Consider the following 19,498-nt stretch of genomic DNA (forward strand, 5'->3'; position numbering starts at 1 on the left):
ATTGTAACCTGCAGCATCTCCGGTCATTCGTCAGTGGCCTCTTGCCCGGTCTCTGTCGTGTGCAGGGTCCAGCGCTGAGCTTTACGACTCTGGACACAGAGGGCATTTGTTACGCCTTGGGTGAGAATTGACTACACAGGCTGTTAGTGGGTACACATTTTGAGCTAATAACTGTCTCCTCTAGTTAGAGCACGTGAGGAGACAGCAGGAAAGCCCCGGCCACTTGGGTGGCCCAAAGACCCAAGACCCTTCACCTGCCCCCTTGGAGCTGCCTGCTGGGAAAACAAAACAAAGAGTAATGAAGTAACCGTCCCCATGGTAACAGCTAAGGTTTAATCAAAAAGCTTAGTTAACCTTTGGTTACTGAGGTATGTGGTAATTTTCATTAAGCCAGTCCCTCGGGAGGGGTCCATGACCTGAGTAACTCTCTTTAGACAGTGGATCCCCCAGGTGACCAGTGAGATTTCAAGGGGTATGGTGGTTTTAAGAATGCACGTTCAGAGAAGAGGGCTGGGAAGACCTTCCTCTCTGTTGCTTTTAGCACATTCTCACCACCCTGGATGAACAATAGACATGATTGCTTTTTGTAGATGGATAAGCCACTTAAAGATTCTATATGGGGGAAATTAGGTGGCTCATTCTGTAGAGGAACAAAATTTGCCCCCCCCATAAAATATGTCTCTTTGGCATGAGGGTTAATTTAGGCCGATTATTTTGAAGAAACAGAAGACTAAGGAGGTTCTTTTTACCTTCCCCTTAGCTGTGTAAAGAACTGAGATAAAGGGACCGTCCCTGGAACAGAGCTATCAGCAGGGAGGGATGTCTGCAAAGAATTGGGGCAAGAGGTGGGGACCGGCAGGGCCCAGACATCAGAGTCCACTCTGTGTCCCACTGTCTCCGCTTTTATGTACCAGACACTTGCTATTCCATCCCCATGTGAACTGCCTCCCTCCCCTCTGAAGTCCCAACCCTGACCTCCTCTTCTGCCTTTAGCTGAAGATGGTATTTGAGGTGAGGGTCTCAGCCATCTGGGCGAGCGACTCCGTTTTCCTGGCCTCCCTCACACGAACCTGTTATAAAACTTGTGTTTGCTTAATCTGTCTCAGGTCCATTTAATTCTTAGACAGCCAGAGGAATCTAGGAGGGGAGAGGAAAATGTTTTCCTCCCTGACAGTCCTGAGTCTATACTCCCCGCGGGGTTTGAGCTGCTTCAGGAGCTGTCAGGTTACAAGCCCAATGGACAGTACAGCTCAGGAGCAGATCCCTGAGGGAGTAAATCTGTCCATTTGGTCAACTAGCTCAAACGAATTCAGGAAATCTGTTTCCTGTCTGGTTCGCATAATGTTAAACAGCAATGTTACTTTCTGTGGCCTGGGGTTTTAGGTTAATTACAGCAAGTGGGGGACAAGGGTTATGAAAGAGAAAGACATTCTTTTTTAAAAAATGCACTTCGGCAGCAGTGTGAAATTATGACTGTAAACTGCAGCCTCTCGAGTCATTCATTTGTCAGTGGCCTCTTGCCCAGTCTCTCTCGTGAGCAGGGTGCAGCACTATGAATGAAGCAGCTTCCAGACTTGAGGTCCCTTGCTCAGCCATTCTTCATTCGCCTGGAGCAGGGAATTCTGCCTTTCTGTTGATGGAAACTAGCTCATAACAGGTCAAAACCCCAAACTCAAACTGCTCAAGGGACTTGCTGAAACTCAGGCCCAGCAGTGCCATAGGGGCGGGGCGGGCAGCAGGCCGTTGTCGCCAGACTGTGGGCACACGTCCGTCTCCAGGGGTCCGAGGGACCTGGTCCCCATTTGCGTGGCCTGAGGAGGCTGAGGGCCAGCTGGGTCCTGGGCACCTGGCTCCCTCAGTGATGATGGCTGGGCAGGTCTGGGAACCTGGCCCTGAGGGCACAGCCAGCTGAGATTCCTCAGCGGGGCCTGGGCACTGGCAGGAAGACCCAGACTGTGTGCTGGATGAGCGCCCCCTGGCAGGGTGACCGGCCCGCACAGGGACCCCCGTCCCCTCAGCCATGGCCTGGACCTCGGAGGGCGAAAGTCAAGACGTGGGACCTGAACAAGTAAGATGTGGGGTGATGATGCCGCAAGGACGCATGGAGAAGGAATTTAATGCCTGTCTTTCTCTTTATTGTCTACGACCTTTAAGAGCAGTACACCTTTAGATAAAAACTTGCAGGACAGAGGATAACATTTGTTTTGATGGAGGTTTATAGGAACATCGTGACCTGACCTTCCCAGACAGCTGCGAGAACAAAGGCTCTGACACCAAGAAGCCTGCAGCAACCAACCACGCCCATCCCCCGCCTTTCCTACGAAAGGGCTTAGCTGAAAGGCTTCAGGGAGTTCTGAGGTTTTAAGGCGTGAGCCACCCTTCTCCTTGATCGGCCCTGAAATAAAACTTTCTCTGCTCCACGCTCCAACGTTTCTGTTTTGTCTGCCCTCACTGTGCATCGGGCACACAGACTTGCGTTCAGTAACAACGCCCCCTTTCCTAAGTTGAGACCCAGTGCCTCTCCTGCTACGTCAAGGTGCCATCTGTAATTAATGAGTGATTCACCTTTACCTAGTTTTTCGTACGTTTTAAATAGAAATTTCCGTCTGCCACCTTAGAGTACTTTGCCCCGAAGCTCCTAGCCTTCTGTCTTAACGTGATTAGCCTATTTTAGCCATTTTCTTTTTTTTTCTTTTTAAACAATCTTTAAAGTTGGATGTGAAAAGGTTATAACTGGGATCACATTGTAAAACTCTTTGGAAACATCTACTGAGACTGAATATGCACAGACTCTACCACCCAGCAGTTCCTCTCTTGGGAGTTCACCTAAATGAAATACACACGGTGTGTTCATCAAAAGCCACGGGCAAGAGCGCGCACAGCAGCATCGTTTGTAAGACTGCAACGGTGTTGTGCATCACGGCCCCTAATGCCCACCAGCATTAGGGTGGTACCCGTCTGTGTGCTCACACAGTGGGGTACTCTGCAGTGATGAGAATGAAGGGGCTCCAGCCACGCAGCGTGAGGCCATGGATGGCTCGCAAACATTCAGAGGATCAGCCACACATATGTTCCGTTTACGATTCTTCCCAACCAGGAAGCCTACTCAGTGGGCACAGAGCCTGGGAGAGAGGTGCCCTTCAGGGGCGGGAAATGCAGGGTCTGATGGGGGCCCAGAGGGGCTGCTGACCAGCCGCTGTGCTCTTTCCTTGTTCTGGGTGAAGTTACATGGATACGTTCATTTTGTGAAGGTCCACTGAGCTGTGTGATGGTTTGTGCTCTTTTCTGTATGTATGTTGTACTTCAATAAAAAGTGGGAAAAAAGGTTAGGATTGCTTTCAAGAATTTTATCAGATAGTTGCTCATTGTCATAGTTCTTTAGCTTAATACCGAATTTCCACAAAATCAGACTCTGACTTTTCTTTTTTCTCTTTGGCTTACGCTACATTGCAGACCTCTAAGAAAACAGACCTCTGTTTTCTTCTTTATAAGCATTTATAGGCATAAAAACATACAACAGCATGACAGTAATGTGTGTGAAAGAGAGGGGTATGTATGTATGTGTGAATATGTATATACACCAGCCTGAATACTGTTTTCCCTCAATTTCACAGATAGTGGATTAGGAATTAAATTAACTCACATACTCAGCCTAGTCATGTTTCTTGACTTGGTTGTAGAGGTTAAAGTTCAAATTAAAGGTTAAGGGTGGTGTGTTGTTAAATTCTTTTTGCTGTTATTCTTCTTCTTTTTAGGTTAACTCGATCATGGAAGACTGTCACGAGTATGGTGTTTATACTGACATTTCTTCTTCTAGGTGAGTCTTCCTAAATAATGATCCTTGAAGCCATTTCACAGGATGTGTGTGGTGAGAGACATCACAGTGGAATGACTCACATTTGTAATAAATGCCACAGGAGCCTGGAAGTGACTGCACGCTCTTGAACCATTCCTTTTTTTTTTGTCTTTTATTTCTGATCGTAAAAGTAATATGGGCATCTTTGTGAAAACTTAGCAAGTACTTTATTTCTCTTAGAATCACAGTTTAAAATGAAAGAAGTTGCTGTGAAGTTAAGAATCCTTTATATTTTTATTGCAAACACATACAATTGACCTTTTCTAAATCTGGGTGACTCATCTTATGGGATTTTGACAACCAAAGGCTCTGGCTTATCATAGGATTCTTGAAGAAATGATGGAGCATGCAGTTTGCAGTTTTCTGACTGTAAATATCACCCATCACAAACCCTAGCACACTGGAAAACTGCTCTGTGGTATGCAGACAACCTGAAGTGTAGACTGCCCATGAAAGAGTTCCACCCAGTTTCACCACGAAATGCTGTTTTACGTGGCAGTGGGGGCTATTTAGTTGGGACTGCATGCAGATACCTGGACCGAGGGCTCTGTGAAGCTTGCACCAGCCTTCCTTTAGTTGCATCTTAGTGCCCTGAGCACCCACCCCATCTCAGCAGACCTCTAGACTAGACTTTGAATATTCCAGTTCCTACCGAGAACTGCACGCTTCCTGGCTCTGCTGCTTCCAGCTGTCTGGTCTTCATCTCTGCTGAGTTCAGTCTGTGAACCTCAGGGGGCCGCCCCCGTGCCCCTGACCCCTTGCTGCTGCCCACCCCTGACTCATGAACCCTCTGTGATGAGATTTCCCACAGCTCCACCCTAGCCCCATGTACAGTGATCCACGTCTGCTCTTCTTAGGCTCCACCTCCCTGCCTGTGTCAGGAACACGCCATGTGAACGGTAGAACTATTTGTGCTCAGGATTTTCCTTGTTTTGGAAATGAATACCCTATATTCCTTTGATATCTTTTAAGATACATCTTCACAGTGCATGCAAACTTCTTCTTTGTCTTTCCCCACTGTAAGCTTGCCCACTTGCCCACAAAGGGGCCAGATCCATTTTAGACACCCCTGATGTGTGAATGATTTCAATGGAATTAAAGTGGACTCAGATCCTTTTTTTTTTTTTAATTTATTTTCGGCTGCATTGGGTCTTCGTTGCTGTGCACGGGCTTCCTCTAGTTGCAGCGAGCAGGGGCTACTCTTCGTTACGGTGTGCAGGTTTCTCATTGCAGTGGCTTTTCTTGTTGTGGAGCACCGGCTCTAGAGTGCAGGCTCAACAGTTGTGGCACATGGGCTCAGTAGTTGTGGCTCATAGGCTCTAGAGTGCAGGCTCAGTAGTTGTGGCGCACGGGCTTAGTTGCTCTGCGGCATGTGGGATCTTCCCGAACCAGGGCTGGAACCTGTGTCCCCTGCATTGGCAGGCGGATTCTTAACCACTGCACCACCAGGGAAGCCCCTCAGTTCCTTTTTTTTTATCTACTGGGGTGAAATCCACATAATATAAAATTAACCATTTAGAAGTGAACAGTTTAGTGGCATTGAGTGCATTCACAGTGTTGTACAACTACCACTTCTAATTCCGAAACATTTTCATCAACCCCAAAAGAAACCCCACACCCATTAATCAGTCACGCCCCATTCCCCCTCCCCTATCCCCTGGCAACCACCAATCTGCTTTCTGTTTCTAAGGATTAACATGCTCTGAATGTGTCATATAAACGGAACCATACAATGTATGACCATTTTTGTCTGGCTTCTTTCACTAAGCATCATGTTTTTGAGGCTCATCCATGTTGTAGATGAATAAGTGCTTCATTCCTTTTTGTGGATGAATAATATTCCATTGTATGAATAGACCACAATTTGTTTATCCAGTCAACTATGGATGGGCATCCACTGCTTCCACCTTTCGGCTGTTGTGAATAGTGCTTCTATGAACACGTGTATAGATGTACTTGTTTGAATACGGTAAGTCCTCTACATACGAACCTTCACGTTGTGAACTTCCAAAGGTTTGAATGTACGTTCACATGTCCAATCACAAACTTAGTTCGCATATCTGGTGTACATTGTCATGCGTGTGCATCCTCTATAAGTGGTTGTGCTTTTGTGCACTACACAGTACTGTATAGAGCACTGTAGTACAGTAGCTTTATTTCTTGCCTGTTCCCTCGATGCCAGCCCCTGGGTGCCAGCTTTTGTACTGTACTGCTGTACTTTTCAAGGCACTGTACTGTAGAATTTAAAATGTTTTCTGTATTTTTTGTGTTTGTTTGTTTTTTATGTATTATTTGTGGGAAAAGTATTATAAGTATTTGGACTTATGAAAAACTTGGACTTACGAACTGGCTCTCAGAACAGAACTCGTTCACATGTAGTGGACTTGCTGTACCTCTTTTCAATTCTTTGTGTTATATTCCTATTAGCAAATTGCTAGGGAGGAATTGCCAAACTCTTTTCCAGAGAAGCTGCACCGTTTCACTTTCCCACCAGCAATGTACGATGGTCCCAGTTTCCACACATCCTCACCGACACTTGTTATTCTCCATTTTTTAGGACTGTAGCCATCCTGGTGGATGTGAAGTGCCGTCTCATTGTGGTTTTGATTTGCATTTCCCTAATGATTGATATTGACTAATATTGAGCCACTTTTTATGTGCTTGTTTGACATTTATATATCTTCTTTGGAGAAAGTCTCTTCCAGTCCTTTGCCCATTTGATTGGGCTTTTGTCTTTTTGTGGTTAGACTTGTAAGAGTCCTTTATATTAATATATTCTGGATATTAGACCCTTCTCAGATATATAATTTGCAGATATTTTCTTTCATTCAGTAGGTTGCCCTTTCACTTTTTGAGTAATGTCCTTTGATGCACAAAATGTTTTAATTTTAGTGGTGTCATATCTAAGAATCCATTACTAAATTTTCGGTCATGACAATTTACTTCTATGTCTTTTCTGAGAGTTGTATGATTTTCGCTCTTATATTTAGCTCATTGATCCATTTTGAGTTAATTTTTGTATATAGCATGAAGTAGGGATCCAACTTCATTTTTTAGCAAATGGACATCCAGTTATCTCAGCATCATTTGTTGAAAAGACTATTTTCCCCATTGAATGGTCTTGACACCCTTGTCAAAAAATTCAGTCAGCCATAGATGTATGGGCTTATTTCTGGATGTGAAATTCTATCCCATTGGCCTATATGTCTATCTTTATGTCTGGACCACATTGTTGGAATCTGACAGGGATTGCTTGGAATCTATAGACAGTTTCAGGTAGTATTGTCATCTTAACAATAGTAAGCATCCTGACTTATTTACACCTTTAAAAAATACCTTTCAGCATTCTTTTATAGTTTTCAGTTTGGGTTGTAAAATGTGTCTCCTGTAGGCAACATATAGTTGGATCATGTTTTTTTAATCCATTCTGGCAGTCTTTATTTTGATTGGAGAGTTTAATCCATTTACATGTAAAGTAATTACTGATAAGAAAAGAATTCCGCCATTTTCCTATTGTTTTCTCTGTCTTATACCTTGTTTGGTCCCCATTTTATTCATTATTGCCTTTTGTGTTTAGTTTTTTTGTTGTTTTTTTTTTTCTTGGCTGTGCCGCACAGCATGTGGGATCCTAGTTCCCTGATAAGGGATCAAACCTGCGCCCCATGCAATGGAAGCACACAGTCTTAACCACTGCACCACCAGGGACGTCCCTGTAGTGTACTGTTTTGATTTTCTTCTCATTTTGTGGATATGTTTCAGAAGTTTTCATGGTGACTACCAGGGAGATAACAACTAACACTCTGAATTCATAAAATATAGCCTGAATTGGTACCAACATAACTTCAACAGCATATAAATACTCTGCTCCTATATAGCTACATCCCTTCCTCTTTTATGCTGTTGTCAAAAATTACACTCTTTTTTTTAACACCTTTATTGGAGTATAATTGCTTTACAATGGTGTGTTAGTTTCTGCTTTATAACAAAGTGAATCAGTTATACATATACATATGTTCCCATATCTCTTTGCTCTTGTATCTCGCTCCTTCCCACCCTCCCTATCCCACCCCTCTAGGTAGTCACAAAGCACGGAGCTGATCTCCCTGTGCCATGAGGTTGCTTTCCACTAGCTATCTATTTTACATTTGGTAGTGTATATATGTCCATGCCACTGTCTCACTTTGTCACATCTTACCCTTACCCCTCCCCATATCCTGAAGTCCATTATCTAGGAGGTGTGTGTCTTTATTCCCGTCTTACACCTAGGTTCTTCATGATCTTTTTTTTTTTCCTTAGATTCCATATATATGTGTTAGCATACAGTATTTCTTTTTCTCTTTCTGACTTACTTCACTCTGTATGACATACTCTAGATCCATCCACCTCACTACAAATAACTCAATTTCATTTCTTTTTATGGCTGAGTAATATTAAATTGTATATATGTGCCACATCTTCTTTATCCATTCATCCAATGAGGGACTCTTAGGTTGCTTCCATCTCCTGGTTATTGTAAATAGAGCTGCAATGAACATTTTGGTACATGACTCTTTTTGAATTATGGTTTTCTCAGGGTATATGCCCAGTAGTGGGGTTGCTGGGTCGTATGGTAGTTCTATTTGTAGTTTTTTAAGGAACCTCCATACTGTTTTCCATAGTGGCTGTATCAATTTACATTCCCACCAGCAGTGCAAGAGTGTTCCCTTTTCTCCATACCCTCTCCAGCATTTATTGTTTCTAGATTTTTTGATGATGGCCATTCTGACTGGTGTGAGATGATATCTCATTGTAGTTTTGCTTTGCATTTCTCTAATGATTAATGATGTTGAGCATTCTTTCATGTATTTGTTGGCAATTTGTATATCTTCTTTGGAGAAATGTCTATTTAGGTCTTCTGCCCATTTTTGGATTGGGTTGTTTGTTTTTTTGTTATTGAGCTGCATGAGCTGCTTGTAAATTTTGGAGATTAATCCTTTGTCAGTTGCTTCATTTGCAAATATTTTCTCCCATTCGGAGGATTGTCTTTTGGTCTTGTTTATGGTTTCCTTTGCTGCACAAAAGCTTTTAAGTTTCATTAGGTCCCATTTGTTTATTTTTGTTTTTATTTCCATTTCTCTAGGAGGTGGGTCAAAAAGGATCTTGCTGTGATTTATGTCATAGAGTGTTCTGCCTATGTTTTCCTCTAAGAGTTTGGTAGTTTCTGGCCTTACATTTAGGTCTTTAATCCATTTTGAGCTTATTTTTGTGTATGGTGTTAGGGAGTGTTCTAATCTCATACTTTTACATGTACCTGTCCAGTTTTCACAGCACCACTTATTGAAGAGGCTGTCTTTTCTCCACTGTATATTCTTGCCTACTTTATCAAAGATAAGGTGACCATAGGTGCGTGTGTTTATCTCTGGGCTTTCTGTCCTGTTCCATTGATCTATATTTCTATTTTTGTGCCAGTACCATACTGTCTTGATTACTGTAGCTTTGTAGTATAGTCTGAAGTCAGGGAGCCTGATTACTCCAACTCCATTTTTTGTTCTCAAGATTGCTTTGGCTATTCGGGGTCTTTTGTGTTTCCATACAAATTGTGAAATTTTTTGTTCTAGTTCTGTGAAAAATGTCAGTGGTAGTTTGATAGCGATTACATTGAATCTGTAGATTGCTTTGGGTAGTAGAGTCATTTTCACAATGTTGATTCTTCCAATCCAAGAACATTGTATATCTCTCCATCTATTTGTATTATCTTTAATTTCTTTCATCAGTGTATTATAATTTTCTGCATGCAGGTCTTTTGTCTCCTTAGGTAGGTTTATTCCTAGATATTTTATTGTTTTTGTTGCAGTGGTAAATGGGAGAGTTTTCTTAATTTCATTTTCAGATATTTCATCATTAGTGTATAGGAATGCCAGAGATTTCTGTGCATTAATTTTATATTCTGCTACTTTACCAAATTCATTGATTAGCTCTAGTAGTTTTCTGGTAGCATCTTTTGGATTCTGTATGTATAATATCATGTCATCTGCAAACAGTGACAGCTTTACTTCTTCTTTGCCAATTTGGATTCCTTTTATTTCCTTTTCTTCTCTGATTGCTGTGGCTAAAACTTCCGAAACTATGTTGAATAAGATTGGTGAGAGTGGGTAACCTTGTCTTGTTCCTGATCTTACAGGAAATGGTTTCACCATTTTTCACCATTGAGGATGATGTTGGCTGTGGATTTGTCATATATGGCCTTTAATATGTTGAGGAAAGTTCCCTCTATACCTAGTTTCTGCAGGGTTTTTATCATAAATGGGTGTTGAATTTTGTCGAAAGCTTTCTGTGCATCTGTTGAGATGATCATATGGTTTTTCTCCTTCGATTTGTTAATATGGTGTACCACATTGATTGATTTGCATTTATTGAAGAATCCTTGCATTCCTGGAATAAACCCCACTTGATCATGGTGTATGATCCTTTTAATGTGCTGTTGGATTCTGTTTGCTAGTATTTTGCTGAGGATTTTTGCATCTATGTTCATCAGTGATATTGGCCTGTAATTTTCTTTCTTTGTGACATCTTTGTCTGTTTTTCATATCAGGGTGATTGTGGCCTCATATTTTGTATCCACTAACATAGATCTATAATTATTTTTATGCATTTGTCTTTTTAATCATGCAGGAAATATAAAGAGTTACGAAGCAAAAATACAATAATACTGGCTTTTATATTTACTTACTAAAACTTATAGTTGCCTTTACTGGAGATATTGATTTTCTCCAGATGACACTGACTCTCTAGTGCCCTTTCACTTTGGCCTGAAGGAGTCCGTTTAGCATTTACTGTAGGGCAGGTGTTCTGGCAATAACTTCTTCAGTTTTTGTTTTCTGGGAATGTCTTAATTTCCTCTTCATTTTGAAGGATAATTTGGGTGGATATAGAATTCTTGGTTGGCATGTTTTGTTTTTTTTTCCTTTCAGCATGTTAAATATGTCATCCCACCAACTTCTGGCTTCCATAGTTTCTGACAATATTCAGAGATCTGATAATATTCTTATTAAGGATTCCTTGTACTTGACAAGTAGTATTTATCTTGCTCTTTTCAAGATTCTCTGTCTTTGGACTTGAGGACACAGTGGGGAAGGGGAAGCTGGGATGAAGTGAGAGAGTAGCAATGACATATATACACTACCAAGGGTGGGAGGGAGGCTCAAGAGGGAGGGGATATGGGGATATATGTATACATATAGCTGATTTACTTTGTTGTACAGTAGAAACTAACACAACATTATAAAGCAATTATACTCCAGTGAAGATGTAAAAAAATTTTTAAAATTCTCTGTCTTTGACTTCTGACTGACTGATTATAGTGTGTCTTAGTATAAGTCTCCTTAAGTTTATCCTAGTTAGAGTTTGTTGAGCTTCTTGGATGTGTAGATTTATGCTTTTCATCAAATTGGGAAGTTTTCAGCTATTATTTATTCAGATATCTTTTGCTCTGTCTTCTTCTGGGACTCCCATAGTGTACATTGATAAGTTTGAGGCTGTTTTGCAGGTCTCTCAAGCCCTGTGTACTTTCTTTATTCTTTCTCCTCCTCATCATCATACTTGATAATTTCAATTGTTCTGTCTCTGAGTTCACTGATTCTCTCTTTTGCCTACTCACATCTGCTGTTGAGCCCTTTCAGTGAATTTTTCTTTTCAGTTATTGTACTTTTCAGCTCCAGAATTTGTATTTGGTTCCTTTTATAATTTTTCTATTGGTATTATCATTTTATTCATACTTCATTTCTTTGGTTTTCTTTAGTTCTTTGTCCATGGTTTCCTTTAGTTTTTGAGCATATTTAAGACAGAAGGGTTATAAAGTTTTTGTCTAGTTAGTCCAATGTTTGGGCTTCCTCAGAGATGTCATGGCCAGTTTATGTCTTGAAATCTTTCAACAGACATTGCAGCCTCCCAGAAAACTGTTCTAGCCCAAGGGAGTGGGTAGAAACAAAGGTCAGCCTCTGCACCAGCTAATCAGGGGAACACTAGGCAGGTCAAAACTCAGAGTCACACTAGTTGAAGAACAATGCCTGTATTAGACCCCTGGCACAACATCTGCACCAGAAACATTGGCTGCCATCTGCACAGCCACTGCCACCATTCTGGGGAGTGGGAGATGGTAGGGCAGGTGAGCAATAATGCCACACTGTTCTCTTTCCAAAACTAATCTGCCCTTTTCTTCAGTCCTCTGGTTGCTGTAAGTTTGAGATTAGATTTCAGAATTCCAATAAAGTTGGTCCTGTTAGTCTTTGCAAGCTTATGATTGTTTCAATGAAGGAACAAGTTCTTGAGCCCCTTATGCTGCCATTTAAAATTATTGTCACCCAAGAATCTGATATAGCTTCCCTGCTTAGAGAAATATCTATTAATATATGTTGTCCACAAAAATTCAATTAACAATCAGATTAAGAAGGAAAAAGAGGAATTTTATTCATGGCAAACTGAGGATTATATCTCAGGAGACAGACTCTCAGTAGTTCTGAGAACTGTTCCACCTGTTAGAAGTCGAAGGCACATATACATTTTTGAGACAAAAGCTCATACGTCAAAATGACATGCTGATATTTATATAAAGTGCACTCCCATCTTTGAGGAACCCTGGTTAATGTGTAATGCAGATGCACACTGCATATTAGGGAGGGAGGGAGGAGGCCCAAATGGGCACAGAGAAAGAACTTAAATTTTTTTTTTGTCCTGCCTGAAAATATAAATTTTGTTTCATCAATGTAAAATATCTTATAACTGTTTCCAGATAAACTATTTAATCAAAGTCAATCTTTTCCTTAACAGGATTTAGAAATCACATGAGGCTTAAAGAAAAAGAGTTTCCTCAAAAATCCAGACAATTTTATGCTGTAATTGCAGAATATGGTTCACAGCTTTACAATTACCAGGTGATGTTTTGTTAAATCATTTTGTATGTCACTCATTTAAAATCTAATACACTAGATTTGTGATTCATTACCCTTTCTTTCTTCCCTGTTTCTCCCTTTTGCAATGGCAATGTCTATCCTATGCTGCTGTGTTTGAAAGCAGTTAATGTGTTTGATTTCACAGCCTCATAGCTGGAGGGGAATTTGCTTCAGGATGAATTGTACCTGGGGTCTCATCCATATCTGACTTGGATGACATTTAGTTGAGGCTTTGGACTTTAGACTTTTAAGTTGATGCTGGAATGAACAAAGACTTTTGAGCTGTTGGGATAAAATGGATGTATTTTGTATGCAAGAAGGACATTAATTTGGGGGGCCAGGGTTAGAATGTCACAGGCTGAATATTTATGTCCCCCCCCCAATTCATATGTTGAAACCTAACCCCAGGTATTAGGAGGTGGGGTCTTTGAGAAGTGATTAAGTCATGAGGGTAGAACCCCCATGATTGGGATTAGTGCCCGTTATAAAAAAGATAGCCCAGGGACTTCCCTGGCAGTCCAGTGGTTAAGACTCCACAGTCCCACTGCAGGGTGTGTGGGTTTGATCCCTGGTCGGGAAACTAAGATCCTGCATGGCACATGGTGTGGCCAAAAAATAAAAATAAAAAATAAAAAAAGATACCCCAGAGGGTTCCCTGCCCTCTCTCTGCCATGTGAGGACACAGTGAGGAGACACTGTCTATGAACAGAAAGTGGTTCTCACCAGATACCAAATCTGCTGGTGCCTTGATCTTGAATTTCTGTCTCCACAACTGTGATAAATAAACTGTTATTTATAAGCCAACCAGTCTCTGGTATTCTGGAGCAGGCTGAACAAACTAAACCAGCACCCCAAGGGAAGCTTCAGCACATGGAAAATGGCAACTAACACTTCAGTTAACCACTGCCTGGAGCTGTAGACAGAATGGTCTCCCATCTGTCCTGAAGCTAGTTAGAGCAAAAGGGACTGAGCCTGAGATCAGACACTGGTGTCCTCTCTCTGGTGCACCCCAGCACTCCAGATGTTACCTTTTCTATCCTATGCTTTGGCCTCTGAAGATGAGAGAAAGGAGGAAGGACAGGAGCTTCGGTCAAGTCAACCACTGCTCCACAGAAAGAAGGGACAGACCAATGAACTCCATCCAGTCAGTGACCTTGGACCTGAGCTGGTGCCCTCTTCCCTGGAAGTTATAAGGTTTAAAATTAGATAACTTGTGGCAGTTTTGTTATAAAAAAAAAAAAAAGTACTGGCCACGTGAGGCATTTGTGAACACTTGCGTCCAATTTGTCACAGCTCGAAGTATTGGAGCCACATTCTAAGGCATAAAGCTTTGGGTCTCAGTCGACATTACCTGTAAAAACAAAACAGTGCTCACCGAGGCAGTGCACATACAAAAAGTGGACCAGTACAGAGAAGATCAGCACGGCCCCTGAGCAAGGATGACTAGCAGATTCATAAAGGCTTCCATATTTTTAAGAGTAAAATAGTTAACAATGACTAAGAAGGCTGTGGCCCTGCCCACAGCTGTTTCTCTGCCTTTTCTACTCAGCCCTGTCCTTTCTCAGGAGGCTGTTGATTCCACACCTGTCCAGTTGACTGCAGATGCCAACTGGTCCTCCTTCAATGGGCATGTTTTGGGTCAGGCAGCAGGTGTTTCATCAGGAGCTCTGTTGGAGATGCTGTGCGGTCCTACTGAAGTCACTGGACATCTGTCCTAACCTTCCATGGGGCTCTGTACACCTGCCCGGAAGGAAGCTCCAGAAAGGTTCTTAGGAGCCCCAGCACCATTCTTATCACAGGACCCTCGTGGAAGGGATGGATCACCAGCCGTACCCAAAGCAGCCTCTGCTGCATCTTTGAGGTTTTCATTTTTCCCTGTGGATGCCAACCCATCTTTCACGTGTTATCTTCCTTTCCCAGTCCTTCTTTTCTCTTCACTTTCATTTCCTCACTTTTTTTTGGTCTGATGGCTTTTTATTTTTTAATTTATTACTTTATTTATTCTTGGCTGTGTTGGGTCTTTGTTGCTGTGCACGGGCTTTCTCTAGTTGTGGCAAGTGGGGGCTACTCTTCGTTCCAGTGTGCAGGCTTCTCATTGTGTTGGCTTCTCTTGTTGTGGAGCACGAGTTCTAGAGCACAGGCTCAGTAGTTGTGGCACACGGGCTTAGTAGTTGTGGCTCATGGGCTCTAGAGTGTAGGCTCAGTAGTTGTGGCTCGTGGGCTCTAGCATGCAGGCTCAGTAGCTGTGGCACACAGGCTTAGTTGCTCCGCGGCACGTGGGATCTTCCCAGACCAGGGCTGGAACCTGTGTGCCCTGCATTGGCAGGCAGATTCTTAACCACTGTGCCACCAGGGAAGCCCTGGTCTGATGGCTTTTTATACTATATTTGCTCCTATAGTGGAAGCCACCTAAAATCCTTTTGGAAATGAGGCAAATAAAAATGCTTTTAAAAATCCGGAAAATGTTAGCTTTCAAAGAACTCTCAAATTTATTTATCAGCAAATTAATGAAGGCATATTTTCTGTATGTTCTTTTAAGGTTAGAACAGAAAAAAAGTAACAGAAGTGCAACACACTTCCTCTACCGACAGGAAACCTATTCAAACAGAAACTGAAAAACTAGAAATAAGAATTTCTCCCTACCAAAAATAAGCTCCCACATCCACATCCACATCAAAAGAAAAATGTTGAGGAGAGCCTATAAGAAATTAAATTGTCCACTAATGAGAACCTACCGTTTAGCACAGGGATCTCTACTCAGTGCTCTGTGGCGACCTAAATGGGAAGGAAATCCAAAAAAGAGGGGATATATGTATATGTATAATTTGATTCACTTTGCTGCACAGCAGAAACTAACACAACATTGTAAAACAACAATACTCCAATAAAATATTTTTAAAAATTAAATTGCTCAGCAGAAAAACAAAAGCGAGGTAATTGCTTACTGTGTGGCGTGCTGTGTTCCACTCCACTCCATTGTCAAACAACAGTGTGGATGAGACGTCCCTCCTGCCTTGCACCATTTTGGCAGAGCAAACTGATGGGAAGTCAGAGTCTTTGAAACAAAAAAGTAAACTTGTCCGTTTAGAAGGATGGAACATTATTTCCCAGATAACTCATGGTTGGTCACTGCAGTGGGTTGAAACTGACCCCCAAGAAGCTATTTCATGGCCTGACCCCCAGAACCTGTGCATGGAACCTTTATTTGGAAAAAAGAGTCTCTGCAGGTGTAATTAGGGCTCCTGAGATGAAGTTATCCTGGATTTCCCAGATGGGCCCTAAACCCATTGACACGTGTCACACAGCTGATAAGAGACACACAGAGGAGAAGCACCTAGGGGAGAAGGGCGTGTGGGGACAGTGCAGCCACAGCAAGCCCGGGAGCCTCCAGAAGGTGGAAGAAGCAAGAAATGGAATCTCTCTTGAGCCTCAGAGGAAAGTGAGGCCCTGCTGACACCCTGATCTCGGACTTCTGGCCTCTAGGGCTGTAAGAGAATCCACTTCTGTCATTTTAAGCTGCTGGGTTTGCAGCCATTGGTGGGGGAGCCTGGAACCCACGAGGTTCGTGGAACTTCGCACACAGAGGAGCTGGCAGAAGGAAGCTGGGTGGGCAGGGGCTGCAGCCTGGGAGCAGACCCTCCGTCCGCTGTCCGATGTGGACCTCCTCTGCCACGCCCCATGTGCATCCTAAACGGTAGCAACGTCGCCAGCCTGGCTGGGCACCCCCTGTTCAGACGTGAGACGGTCCTGTTGGGACACCCTGCCGGCATGAGGTAAGGGCCTGCAATGTGTTTGATGGCATGCTAATGGAATCCAGCCATTGGCTTCCTTACAGAGAAAGGGGATGCCCCTCACTGTTTACAGGAACAAACCTCAGGTCTGGATGCCTCCGCATCTCCTCTAAATATAATTATTTGCAGGAAGATGCAGGTGTCTTAGAGGCTGTGGGTCCCACTTGCCACACGTCTCTATCGAGGGTGGCAGTGTGATTTCCTTCCCCTTTACAAATAGGAAAAATAACTCCACCTGAGTAGGCAGGATTTGGAATGATTTTGTTTTGTTTTGTTTTGTTTTGTTTTGTTTTGTTTTTTTCAGGCCAGGCTTCGAATGCCAAAAGAGCAACTGGAACTTTTAAAGTGAGTGAGATGTTCTCATGTGTGGGACTTTCTGGTGTGGGTCCAAACACTGAAATGCTTTTGTAAAATTATAAAACTAATTTCTACTTCTGTGGATCATTCTTTAAGGAAATATACACTGGGAGGTGCTTTCAATATTATTTATTATTTTTTTAAAAAAGGAAACAACCAAGATGAGAAAAACAGGTCGAAGTTTAAACATGTGGAATGGAGAATTATGAAGCCATTAAAATAATTCTAAAATATGTTTACTGATCTGGGAAGTGCAGTGGGACACAAAATTATTTTGTAACAATGTTTTTGCATGGAATAAAAACTGTTACAAACACACCGAAATTTAAGTTTTTATTTCTTCAAAATTTTATATTGTTTCACAAATTGGGAGAAAATACTAGATAAGTAGTGCTTCCATTTTTTTCAGCATAAAGAAATACCCATTGGCTTGACATTTTCTTATTCTTTCTAATAACTTTCAAACTGTACAAGTAGCAGAGTCCATACTTGGAAAGTAAAATCTTGCACACTGGAGCTGGTGAAAGGCAGCTGCCCCCCACCTCCACCCATGGCTGGACCCTCCAGCCCCCCGCCTCGCCCGCCCGAGGCTGGTCCACAGAGTCTCAGGGCTTGTCTGGGAATCTCCAGCTCCGTACCCCACTCAAAGTACAAGGTGTTCCCCATCCTAAGGAGGTGAGAGGGGGATTTAAGATCCACGCTGTGAGATCACCCAGCTCAGGTCAGGGTGGCTGCACTCACCAAGGGAGGGACGGGACGTGCCTACACAGAGCACGCCCCAAGCCCTGGGATGTCCTCAGGACAGCTTCCCTGAAAGCCTTTGCTTTTCACATGTAGGGAAGGGCAGTGCTTTAGACGAAGGGGCATCTCCTGAGCGCCCCTCACTTGGGGTTTCTCTCTTCTGCAACGTAAAGCACCTCTTTGTTTTGCTGGCCCTGAAGCCCAGCCCTGGGGGGCGGCAGGGAGCCCACCGCTTCCTCCTTTCACAGTGAGGGTCTCCATTCACAGGAAGGAAAGCCAGACTTTGGAAAACAACTTACGCGAAATTCTATTTTTAATTGAAGAAATAGACGTTCTGAAGGCCTTACTTAGAGATACACGGGATGGTCTGCACAGTTACAGCTGGACTGCAGATGGAGACTCCGCTGAAGGCTGGGACCACACTGAAGTTGTGGACGAGGTGATGTGGGCATTGGCAGGGAGGCGGGGCTCGTCCGACCTGCAGTTGTCACATCCACAGCTTACGTGAGTGGGGAATGGGGCGACAGCTGGGGTGTGGTCTGTGCCCTCTTGAAAATTCTTCCCCGGCAGTAGCTTACATTCACTAAAGCTTGCCTCTGGAAACACACTTTTTCATAATTGCTGTGTCACAGGGAAGATTTTGTATTTCAAGAAAACTGACTTCCCACCCAAATAAGTAACTGATTCTGTCTTATTTTGCAGTTAAAAACAAAAGAAGACAAACAAAAGCTCATTCAGAAATGACAGTCTCTGAAAGTCCATACACAAATACTCAAATAGTAAAATATTTTTATTCAGGGACCTAAAGCTCGTGTATTTGACCTACTTAGCACCAGGTCGGGCAACATTATGATGAAGACCAATGAGATTGGTTTTGCCTCTTCTCCCCCCTTATTAGCACTAGCTTCTTTCCTTTCCTTAGGCTCTGCTTTTTGAAAGACACAGAAAGCTGACACTGACCACCACTGCCTCAAGGCCCCCACTGCCACAGCCCTGGGACAAAGTGCTTCCTCAGACTGTTATGTTCTCTCAGGACACTTGCTTTTCTAGACTCAGAACATCCTCAAGAACCCAATATTAATCCAAATGATGAATAATTTCTCACACAAGCAATCACGTACTCTATGTAAACTGCCTTGATCCCCAAATACCTACAGGGAGTTCCCTGGCGGTCCAGTGGTTAGGAATCTGCGCTTCCGCTGCAGGGGGCACAGGTTCGATCCTGGGTTGGGGAACTAAGATCCCACAAGCTTCAAAAAAATATATATATATATATATATTTAACCAAATATTTACAGAACATTCAAGTCTTTATTACTAAGCAGAGACACTATAAGGGGCACCCAGCAGGTCACACGCATCCGCATTTGACTGCCCCACCGTGACAGCGTGATGGAGTAGTGGTCAGGCCTTCAGAAGGGGCTTGAGTCCAGCCTTGCTCTGTGGCCTTGGTGAACGGCCGAACATCGCAGGTTGGATAACTCAGCTGCCTGAGAAACACCGAGCCCACTGACCTGGGAAGGTGATGTTAAGAATCTGTATGCGGTGCTGCGCTCCATCTGCAGCTTGGTCAATGTTCAGTGTTGTTATCATTTTGCGGATTAGGGAATTTGGGTCCAAATCAACAAAGTAAATTGTCAAAACTCAAGCAGTTGACAGAGATTGTTAACAGGAAACTCTTTTTAAAATTTGTACAGGAAATGTCAAACTTGGTAAATTATGTACTTAAAAAGTTGAGAGGAGATCAAGTCCAGATGGCCGATTACGCCCTTAAGTCTGCAGGTGAGTAAAGGAGTGACAAGGCCAGTATAAAAAGTCGAGGCTTC

The 19,498-nt window shown here is 42.8% G+C and overlaps 1 protein-coding gene and 1 non-coding gene across 2 annotated transcripts in view; both read left to right on the forward strand.

Annotated features, from left to right (window-relative positions):
- SUN3 (Sad1 and UNC84 domain containing 3) overlaps positions 1–19,498 on the forward strand; it is a 46,100-nt gene that overhangs the window by 6,438 nt on the left and 20,164 nt on the right. The window contains exons 2-6 of the mRNA XM_022593241.3: positions 3,756–3,817; positions 12,662–12,765; positions 16,879–16,919; positions 17,940–18,111; positions 19,370–19,454. Of these exons, the coding sequence (XP_022448949.2) occupies positions 3,756–3,817; positions 12,662–12,765; positions 16,879–16,919; positions 17,940–18,111; positions 19,370–19,454 (464 nt within the window). The remainder of the gene's footprint in view (positions 1–3,755; positions 3,818–12,661; positions 12,766–16,878; positions 16,920–17,939; positions 18,112–19,369; positions 19,455–19,498) is intronic.
- LOC115802679 (U6 spliceosomal RNA) lies at positions 14,151–14,257 on the forward strand. Its single transcript, XR_004023205.1, has one exon. It is a non-coding gene; the product is annotated as a U6 spliceosomal RNA (small nuclear RNA).

This window comes from Delphinapterus leucas, chromosome 9 (assembly GCF_059928025.1).
Source record: "Delphinapterus leucas isolate spDelLeu-1000000601 "Yukka" chromosome 9, BTC_Dleu_Yukka2, whole genome shotgun sequence".
Taxonomy (NCBI): domain Eukaryota; kingdom Metazoa; phylum Chordata; class Mammalia; order Artiodactyla; family Monodontidae; genus Delphinapterus; species Delphinapterus leucas.